The sequence below is a fragment of the Budorcas taxicolor genome, chromosome 2, assembly GCF_023091745.1.
Source record: "Budorcas taxicolor isolate Tak-1 chromosome 2, Takin1.1, whole genome shotgun sequence".
Lineage (NCBI taxonomy): Eukaryota > Metazoa > Chordata > Mammalia > Artiodactyla > Bovidae > Budorcas > Budorcas taxicolor.
Genome location: NC_068911.1, coordinates 12,489,107 through 12,511,383, shown reverse-complemented (window position 1 = coordinate 12,511,383; position 22,277 = coordinate 12,489,107). Strand labels below are relative to the sequence as shown.

Sequence of the window (22,277 nt, the reverse complement as noted above, 5' to 3'; positions counted from 1 at the left end):
TGAGAGGTACAGGAAGATCTCTGTGTCTTAGGGTTGCCCACCTTGGCTGACAGAGAAACGGACAGTAAGAAGTATTGAGTACATATCCCTAAGATACCTGTTTATGAATTATATATAAGAACTACTCCTTATTAAATTGAATACTCAGTTCAGTTCAGTCGCTCAGTCGTGCCCGACTCTTTGTGACCCCATGAATCGCAGCACGCCAGGCCTCCCTGTCCATCACCAACTCCCTTTTCAGTCTCACGTCCATCGAGTCAGTGATGCCATCCAGCCATCTCATCCTCGGTCGTCCCCTTCTCCTCCTGCCCCCAATCCCTCCCAGCATCAGAGTCTTTTCCAATGAGGCAACTCTTCACATGAGGTGGCCAAAGTACTGGAGTTTCAGCTTTAGCATGATTCCTTCCAAAGAAATCCCAGGGTTGATCTCCTTCAGAATGGACTGGTTGGATCTCCTTGCAGTCCAAGGGACTCTCAAGAGTCTTCTCCAACACCACACTTCAAAAGCATTAATTCTTCGGCGCTCAGCTTTCTTCACAGTCCAACTCTCACATCCATACATGACTACCGGAAAAACCATAGCCTTGACGAGACGGACCTTAGTCGGCAAAGTAATGTCTCTGCTTTTGAATATACTATCTAGGTTGGTCATAACTTTCCTTCCAAGGAGTAAGAGTCTTTTAATTTCATGGCTGCAGTCACCATCGGCAGTGATTTTGGAGCCCAAAAAAATAGTCTGACACTGTTTCCACTGTTTCCCCATCTATTTCCCATTAAGTGATGGGACTGGATGCCATGATCTTCGTTTTCTGAATGTTAAGCTTTAAGCCAACTTTTTCACTCTCCTCTTTCACTTTCATCAAGAGGCTTTTTAGTTCCTCTTCACTTTCTGCCATCAGGGTGGTGTCATCTGCATATTTGAGGTTATTGATATTTCTCCTGGCAATCTTGATTCCAGCTTGTGTTTCTTCCAGTCCAGCGTTTCTCATGATGTACTCTGCATAGAAGTTCAATAAGCAGGGTGACAATATATAGCCTTGACGTACTCCTTTTCCTATCTGGAACCAGTCTGCTGTTCCATGTTCAGTTCTAACTGTTGCTTCCGGACCTGCATACAGATTTCTCAAGAGGCAGGTCAGGTGGTCTGGTATTCCCATTTCTCTCAGAATTTTCAACAGTTTATCGTGATCCACACAGTCAAAGGCTTTGGCATAGTCAATAAAGCAGAAATAGATGTTTTTCTGGAATTCTCTTGCTTTTTCCATGATCTAGAGGATGGTGGCAATTTGATCTCTGGTTCCTCTGCCTTTTCTAAAACCAGCTTGAACATCAGGAAAATATTAGTAAAGCTTAATTTCTATTTTTTAAATAAAAAATAAGCCATAATATTTTTCCCTATAATACACTGGATCATCTTGTACAGCATAAGCAAGAAAACTACTTTAGAGAATTAAAAAAGAAGAAAACAAAAGGGGAAGTTTTTTGCTCTTTATGATATATCATCACTCTACTGCATCTTGAAACTCAGAGACTCTGAACACTGTCTCATTTTTAAGCCAAAGCAATCTTGAGAAAGGACAACAAAGTTGAAGGTATCAGGCTCCCAGACTTGACACTATCTACAAAGCTGTAGTAACCAAAACACTATGGTGAGCAAAGTGAGTGAAAGTCACTCAGTCGTGTCCGACTCTTTGAGACCCCATGGACTATACAGTTCATGGAATTCTCCAGGCCAGACTGCTGGTGTGGGTAGCCTTTCCTTTCTCCAGGGGATCTTCCCAACCCAGGGATCGAACCCAGGTCTCCCGCATTGCAGGCAGATTCTTTACCAGCTGAGCCACAAGGGAAGCCCTAAAACACTATGGTCCTGGCACAAAAACAGACACGTGGGTCAATGAAACAGAACAGAGATCACGGAAACAAACCAACACTCACATGATCTATTGATCTATGACAAAGGAGGCAAGAATAAATGATAGGGAAAAGAGAGTATCTAATGAAAAGTGTATGGAAAATTGGACAGCTACATGCAAATGAGTGAAAGTGTACCACTTTCTCATATTATATAGAAAAATAAGCTCAAAATGGATAAAAACTTAAATATAAGACCTGAAAGCATAAAACTGAAAACCAGAAACAGGAGGTTTAAGTCCAAATCCTGAGAACATCACAGAAATCCTGAATCCAGGGAACATTATTCGATAGGAGCTCATCAAAGGCTTCCATACCTACACTGAAACCAAGCACCACCCAAAGGCCAACAAGTTCCAGAACAAGACATACCACGCAAATTCTCCAGCAACACAGCAACACAGCCCTGAGCTTCAATATACAGGCAGCTCAAAACTACTCCAAAACCATTCACGTCTCATAACCCATTACTGGACACTTCATAGCACTCCAGAGAGAAGAAATCCAGCTCCACCCACCAGAACTCCAACATAAGCCTCCCTAATCAAGAAACCTTGACAAGCCACTGATACAACCCCACCCACAGTGAGGAAACTCCATAATAAAGAGAACTTCACAAATTCCCAGAATATAGAAAGGCCACCCCAAACGCAGCAATATAACCAAGATGAAGAGACAGAGGAATACCCAGCAGGTAAAGGAACAGGAGACATGCCCACCAAACCAAACAAAAGAGGAAGAGATAGGGAATCTACCTGAGAAAGAATTCCGAATATTGATAGTGAAAATGATCCAAAATCTTGAAATCAAAATGGAATCACAGATAAATAGCCTGGAGACAAGGATTGAGAAGATGCAAGAAAGGTTTAACAAGGACCTAGAAGAAATAAAAAAGAGTCAATATATAATGAATAATGCAATAAATGAGATCAGAAACACTCTGGAGGCAACAAATAGTAGAATAATGGAGGCAGAAGATAGGATTAGTGAAATAGAAGATAGAATGGTAGAAATAAATGAATCAGAGAGGAAACAAGAAAAACGAATTAAAAGAAATGAGGACAACCTCAGAGACCTCCAGGACAATATGAAATGCTCCAACATTCGACTTATAGGAGTCCCAGAAGAAGAAGACAGAAAGAAAGGCCATGAGAAAATCCTTGAGGAGATAATAGTTGAAAACTTCCCTAAAATGGGGAAGGAAATAATCACCCAAGTCCAAGAAACACAGAGAGTTCCAAATAGGATAAACCCAAGGCGAAACACCCCAAGACACATATTAATCAAATTAACAAAGATCAAACACAAAGAACAAATATTAAAAGCAGCAAGGGAAAAACAACAAATAACACACAAGGGGATTCCCATAAGGATAACAGCTGATCTTTCAATAGAAACTCTTCAGGCCAGGAGGGAATGGCAAGACATACTTAAAGTGATGAAAGAAAATAACCTACAGCCCAGATTACTGTACCCAGCAAGAATCTCATTCAAATACGAAGGAGAAATCAAAAGCTTTACAGAGAAGCAAAAGCTGAGAGAATTCAGCACCACCAAACCAGCTCTCCAACAAATGCTAAAGGATATTCTCTAGACAGGAAACACAAAAAGGGCGTATAAACCCGAACCCAAAACAATAAAGTAAATGGCAACGGGTTCATACTTATCAATAATTACCTTAAACGTAAGTGGGTTGAATGCCCCAACCAAAAGGCAAAGACTGGCCGAATGGATACAAAAACAAGATCCCTATATGTGCTGCCTACAAGAGACCCACCTCAAAACAACGGAAACATATGGACTGAAAGTGAAGGGCTGGAAAAAGATATTCCACGCAAACAGAGACCAAAAGAAAGCAGGAGTAGCAATACTCATCTCCGATAAAATACACTTTAAAACAAATATCATGTAAGAACTGAATCGCCAGTCTATGTCTGATGCAGGATACAGCATGCTTGGGGCTGGTGCATGGGGATGACCCACAGAGATGTTATGGGGAGGGAGGTGGGAAGGGGGTTCATGTTTGGGAACGCATGTAAGAATTAAAGATTTTAAAATTAAAAAAATAAAAAACTAATAAAAAAAAAGAAAAAATAATTAAAAAAAAAAAAGGCTGTGAAAAGAGACAAAGAAGGCCACTACATAATGATCAAAGGATCAATCCAAGAAGAACATATAACAATTATAAATATATATGCACCCAACATAGGAGCACTGCAATATGTAAGACAAATGCTAATGAGCATGAAAGGGGAAATTAACAATAACAATAATAGTGGGAGACTTTAATACCCCACTCACACCTATGGACAGATCAACTAAACAGAAAATTAACAAAGAAATGCAAACTTTAAATGATACAATAGACCAGTTAGACCTAATTGATATCTATAGAACATTTCACCCCAAAACAATGAATTTCACCTTTTTCTCAAGTGCTCACGGAACCTTTTCCAGGATAGATCACATCCTGGGCCACAAATCTAAACTTGATAAATTCAAAACAATCAAAATCATTCCAAGCATCTTTTCTGACCATAATGCACTAAGATTAGATCTCAATTACAGGAGAAAAACTTAAAAATTCCAACATACGGAGGCTGAACAACACGCTTCTAAATAACCAACAAATCACAGAAGAAATCAAAAAAGAAATCAAAATATGCATAGAAACAAATGAAAATGAAAACACAACAACCCAAAACCTGTGGGACACTATAAAAGCAGTGCTAAAAGGAAAGTTCATAGCAATACAGGCATACCTCAAGAAACAAGAAAAAAGTCAAATAAATAACCTAACTCCACACCTAAAGCAACTAGAAAAGGAAGAATTGGAGAACCCCAGAGTTAGTAGAAGGAAAGAAATCTTAAAAATTAGGGCAGAAATAAATGCAAAAGAAACAAAAGAGACCATAGCAAAAATCAACAAAGCCAAAAGCTGGTGCTTTGAAAGGATAAATAAAATTGACAAACCATTAGCCAGACTCATCAAGAAACAAAGACAGAAAAATCAAATCAATAAAATTAGAAATGAAAATGGAGAGATCACAACAGACAACACAGAAATACAAAGGATTATAAGAGACTACTATCAGCAATTATATGCCAATAAAATGGACAATGTGGAAGAAATGGACAAATTCTTAGAAAAGTAAAACTTTCCAAAACTGAACCAGGAAGAAATAGAAAATCTTAACAGACCCACCACAAGCATGGAAATTGAAACTGTAATCGGAAACCTTCCAGCAAACAAAAGCCCAGGTCCTGACGGCTTCACAGCTGAATTCTACCAAAAATTTCGAGAAGAGCTAACACCTATCCTACTGAAACTCTTCCAGAAAATTGCAGAGGAAGGTAAACTTCCAAACTCATTCTATGAGGCCACCATCACCCTAATACCAAAACTTGACAAAGATGCCACAAAAAAAGAAAACTACAGGCCAATATCACTGATGAACATAGATGCAAAAATCCTCAACAAAATTCTAGCAATCAGAATCCAACAACACATTAAAAAGATACACCATGACCAAGTGGGCTTTATCCCAGGGATGCAAGGATTCTTCAATATCCACAAATCAATCAATGTAATTCACCACATTAACAAATTAAAAAATAAAAACCATATGATTATCTCAATAGATGAAGAGAAGGCCTTTGACAAATTCAACATCCATTTATGATAAAAAGTCTCCAGAAAGCAGGAATAGAAGGAACATACCTCAACATAATAAAAGCTATATATGACAAACCCACAGCAAACATTATCCTCAATGGTGAAAAATTGAAAGCATTTCCCCTAAAGTCAGGAACAAGACAAGGGTGTCCACTTTCACCGCTACTATTCAACATAGTTCTGGAAGTTTTGGCCACAGCACTCAGAGCAGAAAAAGAAATAAAAGGAATCCAAATTGGAAAAGAAGAAGTAAAACCCTCACTGTTTGAAGATGACATGATCCTCTACATAGAAAATCCTGAAGACTCCACCAGAAAATTACTAGAGCTAATCAATGAATATAGTAAAGTTGCAGGATATAAAATCAACACTCAGAAATCCCTTGCATTCCTATACACTAATAAGGAGAAAGTAGAAAAAGAAATTAAGGAAACAATTCCATTCACCATTGCAACGAAAAGAATAAAATACTTAGGAATATACCTACCTAAAGAAACTAAAGACCTATATATAGAAAACTATAAAACACTGATGAAAGAAATCAAAGAGGACACTAATAGATGGAGAAATATACCATGTTCATGGATCAGAAGAATCAATATAGTGAAAATGAGTATACGACCCAAAGCAATCTATAGATTCAATGCAATCCCTATCAAGCTACCAGCGGTATTTTTCACAGAACTAGAACAAATAATTTCAAGATTTGTATGGAAATACAAAAACCCTCCAATAGCCAAAGCAATCTTGAAAAAGAAGAGTGGAACTGGAGGAATCAACTTGCCTGACTTCAGGCTCTACTACAAAGCCACAGTCATTAAGACAGTATGGTACTGGCACAAAGACAGAAATATAGATCAATGGAACAAAATAGAAAGCCTAGAGATAAATCCACACACATATGGACAGCTTATCTTCGACAAAGGAGGCAAGAATATACAATGGAGTAAAGACAATCTCTTTAACAAGTGGTGCTGGGAAAACTGGTCAACCACTTGTAAAAGAATGAAACTAGATCACTTTCTAACATCACACACAAAGATAAACTCAAAATGGGTTAAAGATCTAAATGTAAGACCAGAAACTATAAAACTCCTAGAGGAGAGCATAGGCAAAACACTCTCCGACATAAATCACAGCAGGATCCTCTATGATCCACCTCCCAGAATTCTGGAAATAAAAGCAAAAATAAACAAATGGGATCTAATTAAAATTAAAAGCTTCTGCACAACAAAGGAAACTGTAAGTAAGGTGAAAAGACAGCCTTCTGAATGGGAGAAAACAATAGCAAATGAAGCAACTGACAAACAACTAATCTCAAAAATATACAAGCAACTTATGCAGCTCAATTCCAGAAAAATAAACGACCCAATCAAAAAATGGGCCAAAGAACTAAATAGGCATTTCTCCAAAGAAGACATACGGATGGCTAACAAACACATGAAAAGATGCTCAACATCACTCATTATTAGAGAAATGCAAATCAAAACCACAATGAGGTACCATTTCACACCAGTCAGAATGGCTGCGATCCAAAAATCTGCAAGCAATAAATGCTGGAGAGGGTGTGGAGAAAAGGGAACCCTCCTACACTGTTGGTGGGAATGCAAACTAGTACAGTCACTATGGAGAACAGTGTGGAGATTCCTTAAAAAACTGCAAATAGAACTGCCTTATGACCCAGCAATCCCACTGCTGGGCATACACACCAAGGAAACCAGAATTGAAAGAGACACGTGTACCCCTATGCTCACTGCAGCACAGTTTATAATAGCCAGGACATGGAAACAACCTAGATGTCCATCAGCAGATGAATGGATAAGAAAGCTGTGGTACATATACACAATGGAGTATTACTCAGCCATTAAAAAGAATACATTTGAATCAGTTCTAATGAGATGGATAAAACTGGAGCCGATTATACAGAGTGAAGTAAGCCAGAAAGAAAAACACCAATATGGTATACTGACACATATATATGGAATTTAGAAAGATGGTAATGATGACCCTGTATGCGAGACAGCAAAAGAGACACAGATGTATAGAACGGACTTTTGGACTCTGAGGGAGAGGGAGAGGGTGGGATGATTTGGGAGAATGGCATTGAAACATGGATACTATCACGTAAGAAACGAAGTGCCAGTCTATGTTCGATACAGGATACAGGATGCTTGGGGCTGGTGCATGGGGATGATCCAGAGAAATGATATGGGGTGGGAGGTGGGAGGGGGATTCAGGATTGGGAGCTTGTATACACCCATGGTGGATTCATGTCAATGTACGGCAAAACCAATACAGTATTATAAAGTAAAAATAAAATTAAAAAAAAAAAAAAGACCTGAAAGCATAGTTAAAAAAAAAAAAAAAAATCACAGGCAGTAATCTCTTTGACATTAGTCTACCAATTTTTTTTGGATATACCTCCTCAGGAAAGGGCAACAAAAAAGCAAAAATAAACAAATGGAACTATATGAAACTAAAAAGCTTTCTGAACAGCAAAGGAAACTAACAACAAAACAAAAAAGTAACACTGATTTGGAGAAGATATTTGCAAGTGATATTTCTGATAAGGGGTTGGTACCCAAAATGTATAAAGAACTCATAGAAGTCAATGTCAAAAAAAATAAACAACATGAGTAAAAAATACGTAGAGAACCTAAATAGGCGTTTTTCAAAGAAGACATACAGGTGGCCAATACGCACATGAAAAATGTTGACATCATTAATCAGCAGGGAAATGCAAATCAAAACCACAATGAGATTATCACCTCACACCAGTTAGAATGGCTGGTATCAAAACGACAAGAAACAAGTGTTGTTAGTATGAAGACTACGCAAAAAACTAAAAACAGAGCTACCATATGATCCAGCAATTCTACTTCTATTTCAACAGAAACAGTAAATCAAAAAAAATACATATGTACTCCTCCTTTCATTGCACCACTATTTACAACAGCCAAGATACAGAAGCAACCTAAATGTTCACCATCAGATAAATGAATAAAAATATACTATACACTGACACACACATACAAAGGAAGACAACTTAGCCATAAAGAAGAATGAAATCTTCTCAGTGGCAGCAACACAGATAAACTGAAGGATACTATTTTAAGTGAAATAAGTCAGACAGAGAAAAATGCGTACCATATGATTTCACTTATACATAGAATCTACAAAACAAAGCAAACGAACAAACGAAACAGAAACAGACTCATAGACGTCGAGAACAAACAAGTGGTTGTCAAAGAGCAGAGAGGCGATTGTGGGAGGATAGACAGACAAAATCAGTAAAGGGAATTAAGTATAAACTTCCAGTTATAAAAATAAATATATCACAGGGATGTAAATGAACCCATAGAGAATACAGTCAATGATACCATAAGAAATTTGTATTTTGATAGATGAAAGCTGGATAATTGTGGTGATCATTTCATAATGCATAAAAAATATCAAATCACTATGTTGTACACCTGAAACAATCATTTCATAATGCATAAAAAATATCAAATCACTATGTTGTAACCTGAAACAAATGTAGTACTATATATTAATTATATGATGCTGTGCTGTGCTTAGTCACTCAGTCGTGTCCAACTTTTTGTGACCACATGGACTGTAGCCCACCAGGTCCCTCTGTCCATGGGGATTTTGCAGGCAAGAATACCAGAGTGGGTTGCCATGCCCTCCTCCAGGGGATCTACCCAACCCAGGGATTGAACCTAGGTCTCCCACATTGCAGGTGGATTCTTTACTGTCTGAGCCACCAAAGAAGCTCAAGAATACTGGACCCTATCCCTTCTCCAAGGGATCTTCCTGACCCAGGAATCAAACTGGGGTTTCCTCTATTGCAGGCAGATTGTTTACCAGTGAAGCTACCAGAGAAGCCCATGTTAATTATAACTCAATTTAAAAAGAAAAAGAAAGATGGTTAGAATCCTGAACTTATCACCTGTGGTGACTAAAGGGTAATCTGCAGCTTCTGGGAAAAAAAAAAAAAAAAGGAAGAAAGGAAACAAAGAAGAGGGAAGGCGGAGAGAAGGAGAGGAAAAGAAGTGATGAAAGAGACAAGAAGAGAAAAAAGAAAAGAAATGGAAATTTCCCAAATTGAGTATGCTAATCACAAAAGGTAAAATGGTGTTATTTCTGGGAATGCTCTTCAATGGTTACCCAAATTACTTTTTTTAGTAACAGTAGAGTTATTTTCTTCCTCTAGTAAAAGTTTTTTGCAAATAAATCAAACAGACTGGGAGGAAAAAAAGAATACTGTCTCAATCTGTTAATGTTCCCCCTACTTGATCTATTTTAAAGGAAAGTTTTAAAATGTTGCTCTCAGGTGCAAATATGGGTCAAGGATCCTGTTCTATGACACATTAGGGAGGGGTGTGAGATGACCCCAAGAGGGCAAAAGTGGTTCTGTGCCTTGCTGGCACACTGGGGACTGGACAGTGGTTAGAACGGGTCTAGAAGGCTGACAGACCCCCTTAAGAGGCAGGTAGTGTGTGCTCATGGAGGGTTTTCCTCTAGAAATCAGAAGGAAATTTTAATTCCTTTACTTGCCAAGTAAGTGGTGGGTTAGTCATCCCTTCCAACAGGAATAAAATGAAAGAAAGGGGCTGTTACAGATCTCACAGGTTAAAAAATGACAAAAGGTCCACATTTAAGTATGTCATCTCCCACTTGCAGCATTGCCAGACTAGTTCTTTCATTTCTAACACTGATACTAAAAAGTATTATCACTTCCTTTTGTAATCTATTGTTTCTAAGATGATAGATACGCCCAAACAACCTTGTAATTCTTTAAAACACATTTTAAGTCAAACTAGAAAACAGAACAAAACTATAAAGCAAGGCTCAAATATGTGTCTGCCGAGAGAGGAAAAATGCTTGGATATTCACAAAATGATGTGAAGGGATGTGCTGGTGAACTGAAACTGGACTCAAGGGATGTGTGGTCTGGTGGTTTCAGTTTGTTTTCTAACTTACGTCGCTGAGCCTTTCCCGGGAGCTGCTCCTGTGGAAGCCTTTGGATTCTCCACTGGCGCTTTCACTGTCACTGTCCCTGCAGCTGTTCTGCCCTGGCTTGAGCTGAAGGAAGAAGAAAAGAGAAAAAAAGAAAAGTGTCAGTGGTCTCCTCACACAACTGCTCCTTCACCCTTATTCTTTAAGCCTTATCAAAAATGAACATTTAAGGTCCTGATCTTTAGCATTTTTCTCAGCTTCTGAATAGGGCCAGGCAAGCTGCTGTAGAAAGAAATGTGGAGGATAATAAGATAAGTAAAACATTTAGCATAAAATGTCAATGTAGACAAAAAGACCTGAGCAAGCCTTAAACAAACACTTGAAAAGTCTAACATGAATCTTGGAGGGTAATCTTCCCTGAGATTTTTCCAGTCCAGGTTTCACCAGCTATGATTTCCATCTTATTCTCTCTGTCCTCTTATGGACAAGAAAAAAAGAAACAACAGAGAACAAAAAACAAGTTTTTCTTTTCCTAAGAGAAAATGATGAGATTCTTTATATTATCCTTTAACCCCTAGGGAGACAATGACCCTGTTTTTCAAGATAATATTCTAAAGGTATTTCAAAATACCAAATTAAGACCTACAGCTTAAGTAAATAAAGCCAGCCTCCATTCAACAACTATGTATTAAGTATAACATCTGAGACTGAAAGTAAAAACTAGAGATATGGTGCTTATTGACCAACTTAAACAGTCTCTGCTGTTTAATAGCTTTACAAAGCTGTTACCAGTTTCTACACATTTACTGGCTCTGATTTTCATGTTCAGGATGTTGGACACATTTACCCAGATCTGATTTTCCACTCAAAATGAACGAACACACAGAACAGCAAACCATGAGTCTATATAAGACTGAGTCAAATTCACATGGACCATTAGTCTGTGATGTTATCACCAACTACGTTTGCAGAGAAGCCAAGCAATGTGATGCAAGTTACAACACACAGCCCCTTTACAATGTGCTCACTCTAGCAAGAGAAAGACAGAGCAGGATAAACAGAGTCAGCAACACAATGAAATACATACACGGTAAATGAAAACCAGAAACGAGCCAGTGATGTTAGGGGGAAAGGTAATCTCTGAAGTCTTGAATTGTAAAAAAAGATTAAGCACTTATGGCTGAAAGGAGAGAAGAAAATACTCTTTATGAGAGAAAGTCAAAAAGAAAAGGCAGGGAAACCAACATGCTAGGAAATGATCAGGAGTCTTACTGGAATTAAAAAAAAAACAAAAAACAAACAAACTTCTTTTGTGAGGAAATACGAAGAGGGAGGCATGGGTCGAAAAATGGGAAATGTCAAACAGAACACAAGCCCCTTATTTCTGGGTAGCAGGGAACTTCAGAGAGCAGAACAGGTAACAGGTACCAAACATCTTGGCTGCAGATTTTCATGTGGCTCTGGGACCATGGGGGAAGATGAACCAAGAAGAATGGAGAATGAAATCAAATCAGCATCCCTTGTAGCTTTAATGTGCCTCTTTAAAGACTGCAGTTCAGACCTGACTTTTGGTCATACCATCTAATCAGCTATTCCCAAATCCCCGCTATGTAAAAGCCATTCTTTTTTTTTTATTTCAACATTTCTACAAATCCTCTTTTATCACTTCCTTCTAAAACCCCTTTCTCCAGGAAGTCTTCTCCAATGGAACCAAGAAAAATGATCCTAATTTTATTCTGTATCCTCCTGAGCCCTTAAGTACTTAGTTTCCTCCTAAGTTACTATTAAACCTGCTAATTCTAAGTTAATTCAGATGCAAGCTATATGAGCCTTTTCTTATTACTATGGAATAAAAGTTCAGAATACTATCATTCTCGTCAAGTTTTCATTTTTATACTTGTAATAAAGGGGAATTTAACCTAAAATGAACATCACTTCCTTTCAATTTCCTGAACATGTCGAGTCCATTCCTGTCCTGTACTTTTTCACACTAGATTTTCTCAGTCTGGAATGCTCACTCTCATTCTATCTGCACTTTTCAGGTCAAAGTTTTTTTTGAAGCTCAGATATTATCTCTTCCACCATGGTCTTTAAAGCGTTCTTTCTCTATATATTTATTTTTTGACATATGCTTTCAAAGTCTAGCAAGCATCTCATTTTTCATTAAATGCCTTTTATAATTGTGATATAGTTTATCAAGTTTTAAAAGGCCTGCATTAAAAATATTTATACTAATGATAAAATCTGTGTGTGGAATGTAATTCATAAACAGTGTCGGAACTCTTATCTCATTGGATCTCTGAGTTAAGTAGAGGCAGGTAAAACTAGCTCCAATGCGTGGAATGAAAAAATAAATAAATAAAGGAAATCTGCTTGGAATTAGCGAACAGACTGAGGACTAACCCCATGTCTCTACTGCCTACTGCCATCTTCATTGTAATTCATAGTGCTTGTTTAAATGTTTACATTTAACCTGGAAATAATGATTCTGTGGTAGATCAGTATTCTCCCATATAATTTATTTTCAATACATCTGTGGTAGCTAACTGTATTCACAAAGAAATCTTATTAGGTAACATTTGACCAAATAATGTTTATAAAAACTAAGTCCTCCAACTTAGAGGAGAAATAAACATCAAACTGGGAATTCAGAGAATAAGAAAATCAAGACTTTTCCTAATGCTCAAATGGCTTAACAAAATCTGGACTTTCCATTTGGGTCTCTTCCATGTTTCTTCATGGAAGGAAAAGGATGACTTCAACAAGGTCCAACAAGAGACCCCAGTGGCCCTGATGTAAATTATCTGACTAAATGTTGATCTAGGCTAAGAGCAAAACCCAAGAAAAACTCAGAGGAAGCAGCTTACCAGCCTTCCTTATGTCCTGCCAGCAAAAGCACTTCAGTGAATTCTCTTCAGAGAGCCTTACATAAAATCCACCCCTATACCACCTCTTTCACCTCCAAAGCCAGGCTCAAGTTTAAAGGAAACTTAGGATTTTAAGCTGTCAGACAGCTCAATATTTCAAAGATACAGACTGACTGCAGTAAGTACTAAAGCTAACCCACAAGATTCCAGGCAAAGAAGTATTCCTTCCTAATCCCATGAATACATTTAAGACTGGCATTTTCAACCACATCCAATGGATCATTCGGGGTAGCATAACTAACTCAGAAGTTGTAATCCTTCACCTGAAACTCCCAGCTATTACCTACAACCAAGAGACATTACAAAGGCCAGGTGCTGGCTTAAACATTTAAAGACCTAAGAAAAATCAATCTGCATGCATTGATTTCTTCTAGCATTCACAGCAGCTCTGTTATAAGGAAGTTTCAGCTATAAATGAAGCAGTGAAATTTTTTACTATCAGTCTTTAGATATCTAAGGACCTCACTTATTTAAAAATTACTACAATTCACTCTAGTTTTAGAAGTTTCTACCAATTAGGTATAATATACTTTAAGAATCAGAACTAGGAAAAAAACAGTGAAAGGAAGCTAGCATCGAGCATGAGTGGCTGTAATACTAGCGGGATTATCATCTTTTGTAAAATATAAGAAGCCAGAGTGTTATCATTAGATTTCATAGTCAGCAGTATATTTACCATGCTCTGAAACTGTGTTGTCATTACAGAGTTAACTATTATTAATGACTAATTAGGAAAATAATGATACATGGTTTTATTATGGCTAATGAACATGTAACAGAGTCCCACTGCCCCAGACTGAGGGAAGGTGGAGCAATTCTATGCACACCTGGCACGATTTGAGAGCCAGGCTGTGCCATTCTTTTCAGTGTGTATATGGAGAGTTCCACAGATGCAAGATGTTCAGAAGGTGTCATTAACCCTTCAAACAAAACTCACAAAGGGATGAAGTATGTGAGAAGATACCTAAGCCTAGCACTCTAGAAGACTGATGTGACTGACTTATGCAGTGCCATGCACAAGAACAGCCAAAAGTAATCTCCTACCACAGTTTTGGTTCCTCAAAGCACCATAAATCTTATCTTGGACTGCTGAGTATTCCTGCAGGGATCTAAATGAACAACATACAACATTTCTTGAAAGTGCCAATAAGCACCAAATCTCCTGTTCAACGATATTTTAAAATATACCTCCACTAACATCAAAACAGTTGAGTATTTAATCTCATAAAAGTGGTGTTTTATTTTTCCCATATAAAACTGTCCCCAAGTAGAGAAAGTTTCATAGATTGAGTGGCATTTGACTGTTTTATTTCTTAGGTTTTAAAAGGTATTTCGGAGGAGAGGCACAGAACCAAAGTAAATAACTTAATGAAAAGGCTGGACACGTCCAAACAAGCTAGCGGGAAATAACTAGTACAAACAAAATTACAAAGTTGAATAGAAAAAACTTGTTCTTAAGAAATAAATATTGTACTTTTAAATGTACAATAACATGTGACAGAAACAAAAATTAAATTCTGGAAACTAGGGTAGTACAAGGAATTTGTGTGAAATTTCTCTGGGATCACAGAATCAGAAGTTACACTGTTATTGTTTTCAACAGTTATAGAAAGAATTTTAAGGATTTCATAATCATAAAATAATCACTAGTAAAATTTAAATACTAAAGTTATTTGCTTTCTAAGTTACTATCAAATGTAAAAGAATAATAATCATAATTAACAGAAATGTAAGAAAAAAGGGAAACAGCAAGAAAGCAAGCATATGGTTAAGTATATTGGTTATTATAACAATAATATACATGGATTAAGCTCCTTTTTTTTTTAAGGCAAGGCTATCTAGTTTGTATTAGGTAAAGTAAAAAAAAAATGTATTTGTTGGTCATAAAGCACTCCTAAATTTTAAAAGAGAAAAAAAGACAAAATATTAGAAATACATGGCTAAAGTATGTGCCAAAGATAATATTTTGTAGCAATAAAAGTATAATATCTACTTTTTACACTTCTGTTCTTTATAAAAGGAAATCAACAGGAGTTAGAAAACTTTAACATGCTGCTTACACTAAGAAAATAAAACAACAGGAAGGGACCCAGCGGTTAAGTGTTACAGAACTCATTTTGACTTAAGCAATACATATTAAATTAGGTAACTTATATAGACCACATCTTCCAGAGCATCCAGGGGACGTTACCACAAACTGAAGATAAAGTAGGCTACAATGAATATCAAGGTGTTAAAATTCAGAAACTACATGAACAGCCTTCTGGATAGTAAAAACTAATGACATTTTAAACTGAATATCCATATTACCTAGAGATTTTTATTCAATATAAAGATAATAAAAATTCTCTCCACAATTATAACTGAGTCATAGAAAAAATAACAAACACAGCACTTATAAATTAAGAAAGTGAAAATTATAAATACATAAGTAAAACATTTAACAAGATCTGTTCATTCTGTGCTAGAGATTAACTTATGTATTTTCTACCAGATTGGAAGTAACAGAAATAAACAGCCTAACTACAGAGAACAAAAAGTAACACAAGAAAAACAACAGTGGGGAAGATTAGAGAAAGGATATTACAAAAAGAAATACTACATAATGAATTGGAAATTTAAATATTATACAATTAATAGAGTAAAATTGGGAGAAAAGCCTACAAATATGAGACATACTTCTTACATATCTAAGAATAAAGATATAAAAATCAAAACCCAGAAATAATATAATAATACTGTGCCAAGACAATGTAATAATAATATGATTATCATTACAAAAATGTGATAATGAATATATTCTAAATTAAGTAGTAAACATAATTCTCTGTTGATACTAACAAAAATCATACTAAATTAGCTTCAATTTTTAAAAAACTTTAACAAAATTTGATCCAGAGCTTGAAAAAAAGAACAGTAAAGCTAATCTGTGCCCAAATCTGATAATAACAAAACAAAAAAGAGAACCACAGGATGATCTTAATTTTAAAAAGCTGCAAAACTCTGATGAAAGGCAACAAATTCAACTTAACAATAAATAAAAAATAGCCCACCAAATTCTAATGAATTTTGCAAAAGAATGTAAGAATCCACCAATTTTCAAATGGGCACAAGGGAAATTTTGGAGGTGATGGCAAAGTTTAAAAATTGTAGTATGGTGATGGTTATACATCTCTGTTAATATATTAAACTGATAATGAATAAATTTCATCATATATAATGGAAATATAATGTTATATATAATGAATATTTTAATAGAGCAGTTTATTTTAAAAAGATAAGAATCCACTAGGGTTTCCTAGGCGGCCCAGTGGTATAGAATCCACTTACCAATGCAGGAGCTACAGGTTAAATCCCTAGGTCAGGAAGATCCCCTGGAGAAGGAAATGGCACCCCATTCCAATTCCCATTTCCAAGCCTGGGAAATCTCATGAACAGAGGACCCTGGCGGAATACAGTCCAAGGGGGTCACAAAAGAGTTGGACACAACTTGGCAACTAAACAACAAGAAGTCCCATGATTTTCATTTTTTACTCCAGAGAAGAGTTCCCTGGTTGAAGACTTACCTGATTAAATCAGACTAATGAAGCAAAAGAACACAACTCTCTTTCTTAAAGTCAACTATCCATACAAAAAATCTAATCATGGCAGTAAGCAGGGGGCATATCTGGAGGGTCATCTTGGGATCTTGCCTATTACAGTCAGTTTCCAAAGACAAGAAAAGGAGGAACTGCCTCAATCCATGTATCATAAATAGGGTTCCTGGATTTTGGAGTGTCATTTCTCTTTGTCACTGATGTCCCCAAATAAATACTTAAGGTATTCCACAGATAATAACATGAAGATTATGTTATTTGCCTGAAAAAAACAGAAACGACTGAAGTACTTACACTGGACTATCGCATACATTATTCAAATTTAAACAGGTTCAGTGGACTTCACAGCAATAGAAAAAATTGAAAAGTTACTCAAATAAAGAGCAGAAAATAAGCTAAGATCAATTTAACTATGTAGTCTCAAATATAAACAAAAAGCAATTAAGAGCAACCTAACCAACTTTGATATCCTTCCAACAGACAAATGCAACCCAAACAACAAAACTTAATAATGTTCTATGGCTTATCCAGAGAATCATAACTCTACTCTATGATTTGGCCAAGAGGCTATTATGATACTATCTCTTCATAACTTAATAATGTGAAGGAAAGGGAATGGAAGTGTAAAAATCAGTGCTCATATATAAATAAAATCTCTATCTACAACCTGGGTACTATTTCCAAGTTGAATTATGTTGACAAAAGGCATGATAACAACCTGACTTTTCATTTCCTATCAAAAAAGAAGTCCAAACTATCTGGGGGAAAAATAATGCACAAGAATGAGATTAAAAGGAAAAGCTCATCTATTTGGCATTCCTTAAGTATGACTGTGGACTGAAAAATAAATCTGTTTTCACATAGGTTTAGAAATCCACAATAAACACATGCAATGCAAAAATAATTGGATGAAGGGATGTTTGACTGCTTTGGTACAGTTTCTAGCCTTTTGACAGTGAGATTTTGATTACTGAAAAGAATTTTTGAGACAGTATCATTTGGTTAGTGAGTAAACAGTGCTGCTATAAAAACAGGAATACATGTTATCTTTGCAAATTAGAATTTTGTCTTTTCCAGATAAATCCCTAAGAGTGGTACTGCTGGATCATATGGTAGTTCTACTTTTAGTTTTTCTTTTTATTGGACTATAGCTGATTCACAATGTTGTGTTAGTTTCCAGTGTACAACAACGTGTAACAGTTATACATATAGCCACTCTTTTTACTTTTTAGTTTTTTAAGGAATCTTGGTCGTTGTACCAGTTGACATTTCCACCAACAACATAGGAAGGTTCCTTCTTCACCACACCCTTTCCAGTATTTAGTATATGGAGACTTTGTGAATGGCCCTTCTGACTGGTGTCAGGTGATACCTCACTGTAGTTCTGATTTGCATTTCTCTAATAATTAGTGATGTTGAGCATCTTTTCATTTACCTGTTGGTTATCTGTTTATCTTCTCTGGAGAAATATCTGTTTAGGTCTTCTGCCCTCTCCTTTTTTGTTTTTTTCAATGTTGATGTCCATGTGTATCTTAATGTCTTAGTGGACTCAGGTTGCCATAACAAAATACCAGACTGATGGCTTAAATAACAGAAATTTTCTCACTTCTGGAGGCCAGAAATATAAGAACAAGACGAAGGCCGTTCCAGCACGGTCAGTTTCTGGTAAGAGCTCTCTGGTAAGGTCTCTCTGAGACCTCATATGGAGGGAAGAAAGAAAATTATCATTCTAATCACTCCTCTAATAAAGGATATTAATCATATCCTCTTATGATCTCATTTAACCTTACTTCCTTCCCTATTCCAAATAAATTGAGAGTTTGGGCTTAAACATATGAGTTTGAATAGGGTGGGGGGTGAGCTGAGAGAATTCAGTCCATATTATCAATCATGCACCAATTATTGAGTAGGCTACATTAGGCTAGGCTAGGCTACATTACTAGGCTACATTACTTCAAGGAGGACAGAAATGAACTTGTTTAGGAAACACTATGGTCAACTCTTTTGAGAAGCCATAGTCATTTTTCATAGGTGGTATGGGTTCCACACATACATATTCTAGAGTATTTGAAATCCCTACTATAGACTGAATCGTTGTTGTTCAGTCATGTCTGACTCTTTGCAATCCCATGGACTGCAGCATGCCACGTTTCCGGGTCCTTCACTGTCTCCAGGAGTATGCTCAAACTTGTGTTCACTGAGTCAGTGATGCCACCCAACCATCTCACCCTCTGTTGCCCTCTTCTCCTTTTGCCTTCAATCTTTTCCAGCATCATGGTATTTTCCAATGTGTCTGCCTCAAATTCATATATTGAAACCATAACTTTCATTACTTCAGAATGTGACTTACTTGAAGATAGGGACTTTTAAAATGTAATTAAGTTAAAATGAGGTCATGAGGGTGGGCTCTAATTGAACAAGATTGGTGTCCTTCTAAGAAGATGAGTCTGTGACACAGGGAGGCATGAGATATACACAGTTGCAGAGAACAGGCCATGTGAGGGCACAGTGAGAAGACGGCCTCCTCTACAGGGAAGAAGAAAGGCCCTAGAAGAAAGAAAACCTGCCAGTAACTTCATCTTGGACTTCCAGTCTCCACAACTGTGAGAAAATAAATTTCTGGTTTAAGTCACCCACTCTGTGGCGTTTTCTCATGGCAGCACCAACAAACTAAGTCTTTTCTTTAGAGTACAAACATTCCATTTATTATTGTTTCCACCTTACAAGACAATGAATCAAGACAAAACAAAGAAACCCAGCTACCTTTTCAAGATTCCCCTTACAAAATAATCCTTAAAAGCATTTTACTCAGTATCTCTCATTTTCCTCCTCCCATTCTCTGTTTAACCCATTCTAATGAGGCATTTGTCCTCAACATGCAATGAAATTGCTCCTGACCAGCTCAATGAAAATAGCTATCAGAAGCATTTGCAGATCTCCGGACAAGAGAATCAAAAACGGTTAAGTCTAAATAGTTAAAAGTTCTAAGTCAAGCTAATAGACTGTTAAATAAAATATCTTATCCACTGACCTCGCTTAAATGAATGTTCACAATGAAGGTCAGGATTTATGTTAGACTTCTATATGCCTTAAAGTTTCTTGACAGAACGTGACAGTGCAGAACAACCAGCCCCTGGTCTAGTGTCCTTTTCTTCGCATCTGTAGTTCTCTCCCACATCTCAAAAGCCTCACCTGCTCATGGGATAACTTCCCAGCCCAACCTCCAGTTTCCATCCACATGCTCACTTTACCCAACTACCACGAGCAATGCCAACTCAGGTCTGACCACATGCATGGCTGCGGTGCAGTCTGCCTAAAGGCAGACAGACCTAGGGAACATACTGTGACAACCAGATTGAGAGTATGTGGGCTAAGACTTCTAGAGTCCCAGAAAAGTAGCAAGCACGCTATAAGAGGGGGAGTGGTGGGATCCAAGTGGAATGTAGGGTGGTGGTCCTTTGAACTCTTCCACTCTGGGAAGGGGATGGCTTGAGGACCAGAGCAGGCCAGAGGGCAAGAGTTCATCCTGCCTTGATTGGAAGGCAGTACCAATCATTAATTACCTACAAATGAGAAGCCTAGCAGTCACTGTGAGTCCCCATCTTACTGATCTATCTACAGGAAACATCAGTAGCTACAGTAGCATCGAACACAACTGATCATCCTAAACGCACTTTGCTTCACTCCTGCTTTTCCTCCCTTCTCCTCTGGCAATTCCTTACACATTTTGACATTAGGTTCCCCAAGGCTGTGTCCTTGGACCTCTTCTTTTTTCTGTCTATAATCACTACCCTTGATGATCTCATCCAGTGACATGTTTCCAAATACTGCCTATGTGCTGATGATGCTTCATTTGCCTCAAACTCTTCCTCCGATTTTAGTCTCCTCAAACCAGCTGCACCTGCAAATTCACTTAGATGTGTAATAGGAATCTCAAACTTGTAACAACTAAAGTAATATCTTCGATGTGTCTAATTATTATCAACAGCAACTTCACCTTTGGCCAAGGCTAAAATCTTTCCCTCTACAGTTACTGCCCTGTTCAAAGCTGCCGTCTTCTCTAACCTGGATTAAAACAACACCTTCCTATCTGATATCCAGTTTGTGCCTTTGTCCACTATGTCCATGCAGCTCTCTCAGGAGCCAGAGAGCTCCTATAAAAAAGTAAGAGTAATGACAACGGTCACTCTAATGGCCTACAGAGTAGCCCCCAATCTGTCTGGTTCCCCCATCCTTTCTCTTGACCTCATTTTCTACTCCTCTTTGCCTTATTCACCCTATAACAGTTTCGCTGGCCTCATCACTATTTTTCAAATAAGCCAGGCTGGCCCCCACCTCAGGGCCTTTGCACTTGTGGTACTTGTTGTTTGAGATATTTAGCCCCCAAAGGCACATGGTTCACTACTGCCCTTCCTCAGATGTTTACTGAAATGTTACTTTCTCAGTGAGGATTTCCTAGATCATCCTCTTTGCAACTGTTACCCTGCCTCTATAACACCATCTAATGTTTACCTATATTATCTGTCCACTGTCTCCTTCAAACACATCTCCCACCCCAACCACACTGTAACTAGATAAGAAGCTACTTGAGTACCAGGATTCTTATCTGTTTTGTTCACTATTATATCTGCAGAATCTAAAATAGTGCCTACATTAATTAGACGTTCAATAAGTATCTGTTGAATTGGTCAATATGCAGAATCTTTTAAAAAACTTTTTATTTATTTACTTATGGATCACACTGGGTCTTTGTTGCTGCATGCAGGCTTTCTCTAGTTGCAGCAAGAAGGGGCTGATCTCTAGTTGAGGCTCACAGGCCACTCATTGTGGTGGCTTCTCTTATTGAGAAGTATGAGCTCTAGAGCACATGGACTCAGTAGTAGGCAGGTGGGCTCTAGAGTACAGGCTCAGTAGTCGCGGCACACGGGCTTAGTTGCTTCACGCCATGTGGGATCTTCCCGAACCCATGTCTCCTGCACTGGCAGGCAGATTCTTACCACTGGACCATCAGAGATGTCTCTGCATAATATCTGTAGCATGTAAGTCAGTCTTTCAAATCCTCCATGAAATAGCTTTTGTAGATATTAACAAAGAGTATGACTGGGTCTTACAAAGTTAGCCTTTTGGGATTTGCAAAAGAGAAGCTCAAAAGTAGAGTGGTAACATGAAAACTGGCATGTGCACTAGTTAACCATGGCCTCTCTA

General features: G+C 37.5%; 1 protein-coding gene across 1 annotated transcript in view; it reads right to left on the bottom strand.

Moving 5' to 3' along the window:
* The window catches only part of AUTS2 (activator of transcription and developmental regulator AUTS2), a 1,205,988-nt gene that overhangs the window by 677,667 nt on the left and 506,044 nt on the right, over window positions 1–22,277 (bottom strand). Inside the window, exon 3 of the mRNA XM_052654596.1 lies at window positions 10,574–10,675. Within this exon, the coding sequence (XP_052510556.1) occupies window positions 10,574–10,675 (102 nt within the window). The remainder of the gene's footprint in view (window positions 1–10,573; window positions 10,676–22,277) is intronic.